The 10314-nt window shown below is 55.6% G+C and overlaps 1 protein-coding gene across 1 annotated transcript; it reads right to left on the bottom strand.

The window, feature by feature from the left end:
* Nucleotides 1-797: 797 nt before the first annotated feature.
* LOC135578114 (SUN domain-containing protein 3-like) lies at nucleotides 798-9829 on the bottom strand (the record flags this gene model as incomplete). Its single annotated transcript, XM_065048327.1, has 7 exons — nucleotides 798-1143; nucleotides 2089-2181; nucleotides 2694-2861; nucleotides 3032-3147; nucleotides 3536-3620; nucleotides 4195-4391; nucleotides 9686-9829. Coding segments are annotated over 7 exons (959 nt in total), but the record flags the coding sequence as incomplete, so codon positions are not given.
* Nucleotides 9830-10314: the final 485 nt, after the last annotated feature.

Here is a 10314-nt window from a genome sequence, read left to right as displayed (position 1 = left end):
CGAGCGCACGACTGCCCTGTGGCCTCTATGGGTCTCTATGGGTCTCTCTGGGTCTCTATGGTCTCTATGGGTCTCTATGGGTCTCTATGGTCTCTATGGGTCTCTATGGTCTCTATGGTCTCTATGGTCTCTATGCGTCTCTATGGTCTCCATGGTCTCTATGGTCTCTATGGTCTCTAAGGTCTCTATGGGTCTCCATGGTCTCTATGGGTCTCTATGGGTCTCTATGGTCTCTATGGTCTCTATGGTCTCTAAGGTCTCTATGGGTCTCTATGGGTCTCTATGGGTCTCTATGGTCTCTATGGCCTCTATGGTCTCTAAGGTCTCTATGGGTCTCTATGGGTCTCTATGGTCTCCATGGGTCTCTATGAGTCCCTATGGGTCCCTATGGATCTCTATGGGTCTCTGTGGCCTTGGGGCTTGGGGAATTCAGGTGAAAAGGAAGGACAGACTGGTGTGGGTATGTGATCTCTTAAGTGTCCTGGGATTGCTTTGCTCATCACTCTGTAACGTTTCCTGAGCTATTAAATCGATATGTGCCCAGAGAGGCAAATAAGTCCATGAATCAACTTTCCAATTAAGGTTTCCTTCTTACAAAAAAACACACTTCCATTTTCTCATTGGCAACAGACTGAAAGATGGAAGCTGAAGCAGCATGTGCCTCTTGTGAAAACAGGTAACAACAGATGGTTCCATTCAGTGGATCCTTAGTTGCTTCCTGCACAGGAAACCTGTCCATTAATTTAATCCCTGGTGTCCAGGCAGGGCCTTGCTGATGTTCCTGTGTCGCAGCAAGTGTGTGCATGTCAGGCTTTCTGCAGGTTTGTGGCTGAGTTTTCCATTTTCCCTAACAAGGACAATCTTGCTGTGTGCTCCTGAAGTCTCCCATAAGCTGGTGGTTGAGAGAAGGACGGGGAGCTCCAGTGAGCTCAGGGAGGACCAGGCAGCATCACAGGCAAAGCAGACGGGAACTCGACTGGGTGAACATTAAAGGAATTTATTGATAGAAGAAACAGGAACGTCTCCCCCATCTCTGGGCGGATCACCGTGCACCCTGAACCGATACAGGCAGGTGTAGTCCGGGTGGCCCCAGTTGCTCAGCACTTGCAGCCTGATGTAATTCACGACCCCAGGGAGCTCGTTCTGCAAGGACAAGAAGAAATGAGTCGCCTTTTCCTCTCTGGCCCATGAGCACTGACAGAAGTGCCGCAGCGACGGCCTCGATCAGCAGCTTCCTTCCTGCTGCCCCGCGGGGGCTTTGACCTGTGGTGGTCCAGATGTTCTTATCCTGCTCTACCCCATTGGGCCATGAGAACAGCAAAGGAAGAAGCAGCTACCAGGTGCCCCAGCAAATACACTGGAAAGCTCTCGCCTGCTTTGGGGCACAGGCTTCCACAGTCAGAAGACCCAGTGCTGCTGTACAATTTCACCTCAAAACTGACAGATTTTGCTCTGGGGAGACTCAAAACTGACAAATTTCACCTTAAATTTGACAATTTTTGCTCTGGGGAGACTCAAAACCAACAAATTTCACCTCAAAACTGACAAATTTTGCTCTGGGAAGACTCAAAACCAACAAATTTCTCAATGGGGATCAATGGGGTTCCCTGGTAGTCAATGGGGGTCAATGGGAGTCAATGAGGATCAATGGGGGTCAATGTGATTCAATGGGGATCAGTGGGAGTCAGTGGGGGTCAATAGGGGTCAATGGCAATCAATGGCAGCCAATGAGGACAAACAGGAGTCAATGGGAGTCAATTGGAGTCAATGGGGCTCAATGGGGATCAATGAGGAACCTTAAAACTGCCTTTAATCCCAATGGGGAGTCCCAAAATGCCTTTTATCCCAATGGGGAGCTCTAAAAAATGGCTTTTATCCCAATGGGCAGCCCCAACATGTCTCGTTGTCTTCTCTAGAAAGAAGAGCAGCAGTCCATCCATCCACCACCAGGAAGTTAAAGCAGAAGAAAGGCAGCGTGGCACAGGCTCAAGGACAGGGCTGCCTGTACCCTTTGGCAGGGAAGCCTCTCCCCATCCAACCGCACTTCTCCTCCTCTCCTGCAGTTCTCCTCCCTCTGTGTCCCCATACCTTCAGCTGGAAGGTCTGACTGGGATTCAGCGCCGCCAGGAAAGTGAACTGTCCCAGGAACGTTCCCTGCTCCTCATGTTCTTCCTTGAACGCCTACGGAAAGATGGGTGGAGAAAACAGAGCGTCTGGTGCACCATGGAAGACTGAACTTCAGCCGGTGAAGTACGGGGTTATTTCAGCTATGGAGTCCAAGGATGATGAGCACAAGGACAAGACGAGAAGCTGCAGGTGGGCAGCACGTCACACTTGTCTACTCAACGAGTCCAAGCTGGCAGTCAGAAAAGGAGCAGACGCTCCCAGTGAGAGGGAGGTGACCTGAGTGTCACAAATGCCACTGGGATTGGAAACCAAGAAGGTTTAGGACCATGTACTGTCCAGCTCCTTTTCCATGTGGCTCCTGGAGTAGCATCTTGTCCCAGAAGCTGCTTTTTGAGTGGTACATTGAATAAAAGAGGAATTCAATGGGAAGGGAATGACCTCAAGGAGCCTGTTTGTTCTGAGAGCCAGGAGGAAGCTTCAGGCCCCTGGACTCTTTGCCCCATCTTCACCCTCTGCTCAGAAATTCTGTGCAATCCCCTGCCCCCAACTCCAGAGAAATCACTTACATAGACAGCAAAGTCCTTGGGAGCTCCGGAGATGCTTTCTCCATGGAACGCTGTCCCTGAGACATGGGCCATGGTGATGGCTCTGGGAATGACTGGCATGGACAGCTTGATGAAGACGTGTCCCTGACTCCCTGGGAAGGGCCAGCAGTTGCCAGGATGATTGTCCGGCTGAAAGGACAAGAAACACTCAGCAGGGAGACACAGGAGGAGAGCAGGTCCATGCGGGACAGGGGCAGGAAAAGAAGCTTCGAGGAGCAAAGACAGGGGGTAGGACACTCAGAGTAGTGTGTGTGGTTCATTCTCCCAGCCTTTGTGTTACTGCTTCTTGGTGCTCCCACCTCCAGAATCAGCTCAGGAGACCTCATGTAATCCATCACCGGCAGGGAGTACCAGAACACCTTTGCTTTGGCAGTCCGGAGGGATGGAGAAGTCCTGGACTGAATGACGGCTGCCCCTGGAAATTCAAACATGAGCGTGATCACAGGCAGTGTCACGAGGAATATTGCACTGTTGACTTGAAAAAGGCTTCTCAGTTGTCATCCATGTCCTACAGTGGGTTCCCCTTTGTCTTGCTGGCACGACCCCTCTGGAACACACATCAGGGAGTCATCAAACTGTCGTATTTGGCCATGGAAATAGGCAAGAATGTGAACCAGCCTTTCTGTGCTTCCCATGGGGTCTGGCCCGTTACAGGCTCTGTCAGTGGGGGCACTTTTAGGGCACAAATTGACCCTTGACTTCTCGCCCCTTCTCTCCTGCCCCTGGGCATGTTCCAATGCCCATCTTGTCAATCTGGACAGGAAGCAGTTTGGAACTGGTTTGTTTGTACAATGTCACAGCACCTGCTGATTTCAGGGCGTAATCCGCCATCGGGACCTGGATTGCCTCCAGCTTCTCCAAAGCTTCATTGACTATCTCCTGAACAGCCTGGGAAGGAACACAAAGGAGAGCACCTGTTAGAAGGAGAAGGACCGGGGCAAGCAGCTCCCCTGCAAGGCCAGCCAAGGTGAATGAGGACACGGCCCGTTTCAGATGGAAGGAATGCCCACATTGCCTGGAAGCCTCCCAGGTTTGCTCTGCTCTGATTGTCGGGATCAGAAAGGGGGGGCTGCTCACTCCAGTGCTCTGAATGCTGGAGCTGTGGGACGGGGCTGTTCCTGTGCAGAGGCCCCAGGCCAGGCAGCACGGACAGACAAGCCTTCTGGGCATGAGATAAGCCTGGCTTAACTCTGCACTGCTGAGACCATTCTTTAATTCCAGTCCTCCCTTGAGGAGGACCCGAGATCTGGGCTCAGAGGAAGGTCCGACTCAGACAGCTGGCATTTCTGTCACGCTCTCTGTTCCCCATAAGCAAGCGTGGAGCAACAGGAAAAGGAAGCGTGGCCATGGCAGCACTTGTTCCAGCATCACCAGCCTGTTGGCTGTGACAGGGAATGGAGCAGGATACATGCCGGAGGGAGGATAAAACCCCTGAGCAGATCCTTCTGCCTTGTGCCCTTACCCGTCCGGTAACGCCTGGGAGCTTTGCCTGCTTGAGTCCTTCCTGCAGAGCCCGCTCAGCCACATCCTTAGCGCTCCAGCGCAGATTATAAAGCTGTTCCTGGAGGTTTCGGAGCTGGTCTGGCAGGGGCAGGGTTTCGCTCAGGTCTGCAGTGCTCCAGGGGGTTAAGGCACCAAGTCGTCCCATGTGGTAAACACCTGTGGAACACACACCAGAGCTTAGAACCTGGTCTAAGGCTGGGCTATGCCTCGGGCTGCCCGCTCTCCTTTCTGTGTCTCTCCCAAGTGCCATAGTTGTCTCTCCTCTTGTTGTCTTTGACAGTGGCCATCATGGCGTTCAGGCTCCGCAATAGATGGACGTTCCCTGCCCTGGACTGTGCTCCTTGTCCTGCAGAAGACTCTCAGCCCCTGGGGCAGGAGAGCTCAGCCACGGCCTCTCCCTGGCTGAAGAGAACTGGCTCAGCCCTCCTGGGGAAGGCAACTCAGCCCTTCCTCACCCACACCCGTCCCGCTGGAGCAGGGACTGGCACAGCTCTGTGGGGACTTTCTGCTCTTGGCTGAGCTCCTCTGCTCACAGCGGGGGAAGCGGAACAGGGCAGGATGGAGCCCCGAGTACCTTCTAAAGGACCGTCCTCAGGTCGGAGCTCTGCAGAGACTCACCGAAAGAGAATAGACCGAGAAGCAGCAGCAGGGTCGATGCCTTCAGTGCCTTCATCTTCCTGCAGAGCAGATAAAGAAAAGGCTGGTGAAGCTGGCGGTTCCCATGCAGATCAGCAGCAGACTGGAGAGCAGCAACATGGACTCAGCCCTTGAGCCTGGCGTTCCTGCCGTGTGCATTGGCTTGGTCCTGCACCAGCTCCAGTCACTGCTGGAGGTGTCACCAGCTGCACCAGTGGGGGATTTGTCACGGCAAAGATTGTTTCCTTAGGGACAAAGGGCTCAAGATTGACTCTGGACTAAGAGCAGGAGTTGCAACAGGACTTCTGTCCACACTTCATGTCTGTGGGGCTGGAGAGGGATTCTCTGGAAATGGAAGGACATAACAAACGCCTGTTTCTCCTGCCCAGCATTCAATGGACACTTGTGCTGCTCCTGTTCTCCACCCTCTCAAGAGAAGGTTCAGCCTGTGCCCCTACAGTCCAACAGCTGCCAGGGGGGTGTGTGTCTCCCCTCTCGCAGCGTTTCTTTAGCAGCCGGGTTATCTTCGGCCCTTCTCTTGGCAGAACTGCAGACAAATGCAGACTGGAAAGAGGGAGGGAGGGCTGAATGTCAGTGCGTGCTGGCAAGCAACGGGCAACCAAGGAAGCACCAAAGAAACTCCGGTGTCTGGGCCCTGCTGCCCTGAGCCTGATCTGCCAAGACACAGCACACACCGCTCTGCAGGGGGGAAATTCCTCCTGCCTCTTCCAGGAGGCTCTCAACAGGCTCACAGCGACACTCATCAGGAATAAACAATCCCTTTTGTTCTCCTAGAGAACTCCTTGCACCCCTCTGAGGACTTTGAGCCCCTTTCCTAAGGCAGAGCCCTGGTGAGGAGCTGACCAGGTTTCCCAAGGAAACCTCCTCTGTCAGGAGCACAAGTCAGACCCACGGCCAACAGAGGACACGCTGGTGTCCTTCTGGTCCCCGTGGAGAGGAAAACCAAGCAGGCTCAGGGACAGAACCCACCCTGCAGAGCACAACACAGGACGGAGCTGAGCTCTCACAATTACTGCGGCAGGCTGTGTCTGGGCCACCCCCTGGGACTCTCTCTGTCCCATCCAAAATGGACCTGTCCCTCATTCTGCAGAGATCAAAGGCTTCTGGGCCCAGCCCTTGTGTTCATGAAGAGACTGAAAGGCGGCTGCTGCCTTCCAGCAGCTCCAGACCCAGCCCTCAGGCTGCCCTCGTGTTCCTCTCCTGCCCACCCTCCACCCACCCCAGCTGACGAGGTGGAAAACACACCTGGGGAAGGGAGCAGAAAATACTCCCAACATACCCACTCAGACGTTCAGCCATCTCTGGGTGTCTCCTGGTACCTGCTGAGGTGCAGGTAACAAGCATCTCGCTCGCTCAGGAGTGAGCCAGAAACTCTGCGATCTCGGTTCCCTCAAGATCGAGAGTGACCGAGGCGCAGGGAGACCCCTGGTCTTATACCCTGCTGTGCCGACCTCAGCGCTGATGCTGCTTTGTGACACAACGGCAGTGGCTGATGTCACAGTGGACGAGGCTGCACCTCGTTTGGAGGCAAAGTCCCACCTGACAGGAGCGGGTCTTACAGTTCTCTCTGCAAGGGAAGGAATCCTTCACCACAGAACGACGGGAAAGGTACAGGAACACGTTACTCTCAGATAACAGGCTCTGTTGCTGAGTCAACACCTTGAACTTAGCACCTGCTGAATTGGAACTGGGAGCCTTAGAGGAGTCAACGCAGCTGTGATTTAGGGCCCAGCAAGCCCCGTGTGTCAAAAGTGTTCCAAATCGTGCCGAGGAAACAGATGCTTCCCACAGAACGATGTGGGTATCTCTAGATGTACATCACTACCTTTCTGGCCACGGCCCCAACTGACTTGTTGCGGCACAGCCCCGCAGCACCAGAACGTGTCGCCGGTCACCTCCCGCCTGAGGAGCGCAGGTTGGACAGCTGTGGCAAGTTACTTGCTTTGTTCCATGTCAGTTTTACTCCTTTGGCTTTTCGGGAAGTGAGGCTGTTTCACGTCCACCCCATCATGACGTTCCAATTTCCCTGAAAGTGCTGGCGTCACCTTCTCCCAGAGAAGGAGCGCGCTGTGAGCAGGAGGAATACACCAGTCCAAGCCAGGAAAAGAAGGGCTCTGCTCCGGGGACGTGGCGGTGCTGTGCTTTGTCCTGAGCCCCCGGCCGATCGCAATACAACTCTGCCCTTCCCAGGCAGAAATTCCCTGCAGGGCAACTGGGCAGCTGGAGGCTGGGGAGAGAGATGCTGCTGCTGCCCGGTGCTGCCCCAGCCATTGCAATCAGCTCTGGGTCTGTGCACTGCACGGGGGTGCTGGGGAAGAGGAGGATGCTGCGAAGGCTGCAGCCCGGGGCATGCAGCAGCCACAGACAGCCATGGCTGGTTTGCAATGCGCCACACAGGGATCAGCAGCTGCTGCGGCTCTTGGCTGACTGGGTTTGTACCTGAGCCTCCCTCCATTTCTGGGCCCCAGAAACCCAGGGCAGAGTAACTCGCATCTGAGACGAAGCTCTGAGCGGGTGGATTTCTTGTCAAGACCAGCACTGTTTGCGGCGCTTCTCCCCGGTGTCTCAGGCCTGAACGTGCTCTCGTGACGCTGGCAGCCTTGTGCATCAGAGCCTTGTGCAGAGATGGGTCATGGCTCAGATCTCCAGCAAGGGAGCGAGCAGCCGGCTCTTCCTGACTTGGAAGACCCTCGGTGGAGGAGAGGGACCACATGCGGGTTTGGAGGGTCTCGCCTGTATCAGCTCATGCAGGTGCTCCGAAACACCCCCGCAATGGGGAGGTTCCTTGTGAGACGAAGGGGATGCCGTACGGTGCAGGTCAACCAGGCCAAGTCGGCAATAGATCTCAAATGTTCCAAGTCCTGGACTGGAACTGGAGACAGGCGGGTGGGAAGGGAGCTTGAGGGGGATCCAGCCAGACTGCCGGCTTGCGGCAGCACCAGCCCAGGGCTTCCGGCAACCAAGGCCGGGACACCCCGATGACAGAGATTTCCTGCAGCCTTCTTTGTCCCGAGGTGGAGCAGGAACAGAGGAGCACAGGGGGAAAACTTCTCATTTTTTTTTAATTGGCTTTATTGATTTTGAAACCAATCCAAGGCCGAGCAGAGGCTGGCAGCACCATGTCCTCAGGGCAGGTGAACGCCGCGGTCGCGGCTCTACTCCTCTTGCTGCGCCGCGGTGCAGCTGCAGCGGAAAGCCCTGCGCAGAGCCCGGAGCGCCCTCCTGAAGCGGGAAGGCCGTCGCCGTGGAGCCGGGCCCTGCGCTGGGCAGGCGATGTCTGCGCTGGTCTCTCCCCCATGCTCTGCAGACATTGGAGAAACTGTGTTCTCTTCTTCCTCCTTTGCAGCTGGGACGAGAGGGGCTGTGCTGGCCTGTCCCTCATCCTCTCCTGCCAAATGAGCCTCAATGGCTTCAAGTCCTGCAGGTGCTGGTGCTGCCACTGGAACATCCGTGCATTGGGCCAGGTCCTGCTGTTCCAGCGGTTGCTGGCCAGGTCCCTGGATCTCAGCCTCAGCCCTGCGCACCGCCTCACTGACGATGTACTCCACAATGTCTGACAGGTCCACATCGTCCTCTGTGGGGCTGTGCTGGGCAGGTGCCGGGCGCTCTGCCTCTGCTGCCGCCTCCGTGTCTGTGCAGCTGGGCAAGCCAGACCCCTCCTGGGGACCTGCAGGGGCGTCCTGCAGGTGCTCCTGGACCGAGGGGTTGATCCAGGTGCTGTGGATGGTGTCTCCGCCTTGGCACCCCTCTTTGCTGTTCTCATCTTGCAAATCCATGCGCTGGGCCAGGTCCTGCTGTTCCTCTGGTTCCTGGCCAGCTGCCATGATCTGAGCCACAGCCCTGCGCACGGCCTCACTGACGATGCGCTGGGCTGTGTCCCACAGAGCCGCGTCGTCGGCTGTGGCGCCCTGTGGGGCAGGTGCCGGGCACTCTGCCTCTGCTGCTGCCTCGCTGTTGGTGCTGCGAGGCCAGCCAGACCCCTCCTGGGGACCTTTATGGTGGTCCTGCAAGCGCTCCTGGACCGAGGGGGCGACCCAGGTGCTCTGGAGGGTGTGCTGGCCCAGGCTGTGGCTGATCTGCGGGCAGGAGGAGGAGCAGGACACCTCCTTGTCAGTTGGCATCTTGGGTCTCCTCTATCAAAGAGCCGCAACGGGCACCCAGGGGAGATGCTGCCTCGTGAGAAGCTGCTGCTCCTGAGAAGCTGCTGCTCCTGAGAAGCTGCTCTCCTGGGAGTGAGCACCCCAGGGCTCTCGCTCCTTAAATACCCCCACGGTCAGGGCGGGGACCCCCGTGTCACAATGGCCTCTGGTGATGTCAACCCCGTGTCACAATGGCCTCTGGTTATGACGTCACAGAGCCCGGGCGGTCGTCATGGAGACACCCACCTCCGGCCCGGCTGGGACTGGCTGTGCGCGGCTGGGGCAGCCCCTGCTTGAAGGAGGAGGGAGCAGAGAATGGCGAGGGAAGCTGTCCCCAGCACACAGGACCCCGTCCCCCAGAGCTTCACTCAGATGCTGCTGCCTGCTCCGCTGCACCTGCAAGAATCCGCATTCAGAGGTTGTTTGCAGGACAAACCAAGGGCCACTCGACAGCCTCACCACGCTGATTCTTTGTTTTTGTCGTGGTTTGATCATGGGGAGACAATCAAAACCGTGGGAGAAGGTTTCCCTTCACCCTTTTTCCCCCTTCCCCCTTCAGGCCACAGTAGTCTACAGTTAATCTCCACTCATTGCTAGACTTACGCACTGGCCAAATTGGGCTATTGAAAGGTGAGCGAGTCTTCCTGATCACACCCCGGCTTTCCAGTTGACCAATCAATTTCTGAATAGGAATCCAAGAGTCTCGATTGGTGCGATACTGTCGACAACGCACCGTTGTGGTAGCAACTGTCACCTGCTGATCATCAACCATCAGCAGTCCTACAACAGAAGGGTCATCTGAAAGACCAGGAAAATCAGACAGCTGTTCAATTCTCTCAGTGTCCACAGATGCTGTACCAAATGCCCACCTATAACCTTTTGGGTCCTTAAAATACCCTCTCCTGAGGTAGTCTATGCCAAGGATGCACGGAGCATCTGGGCCAGTCACAATGGGATGCTTTTGCTGATTTTTTCCAGTTAGGCTCATTTCAGCCTCTACAACAGTCAGCTCTTGGGATCCCCCAAGTCACTCCAAAAATACTGTTGAGTTGTGTCCCCTTACAGCCTGAAGGAATTATTGTGCACTGAGCAGCAGTGTCCACCAAAGCCTGTACTCCTGGGGTGTGTTGTACCAGGCCATCCTATCTGTACCGTCCAGTAAACTCTGTTATCCCTTTCCTCCGCCTGGCTGGAGGCAGGGCACCTCTAATCTCGGTCTTCCACGGTCACTCGCTGTGAATTAGAGGTTCCTTCACGAGCATCAGAATCTCTTTTGTAAACCA

Source organism: Columba livia, unplaced genomic scaffold (genome assembly GCF_036013475.1).
Source record: "Columba livia isolate bColLiv1 breed racing homer unplaced genomic scaffold, bColLiv1.pat.W.v2 Scaffold_608, whole genome shotgun sequence".
Lineage (NCBI taxonomy): Eukaryota > Metazoa > Chordata > Aves > Columbiformes > Columbidae > Columba > Columba livia.
This window is presented reverse-complemented; position numbering and strand designations above follow the sequence as displayed.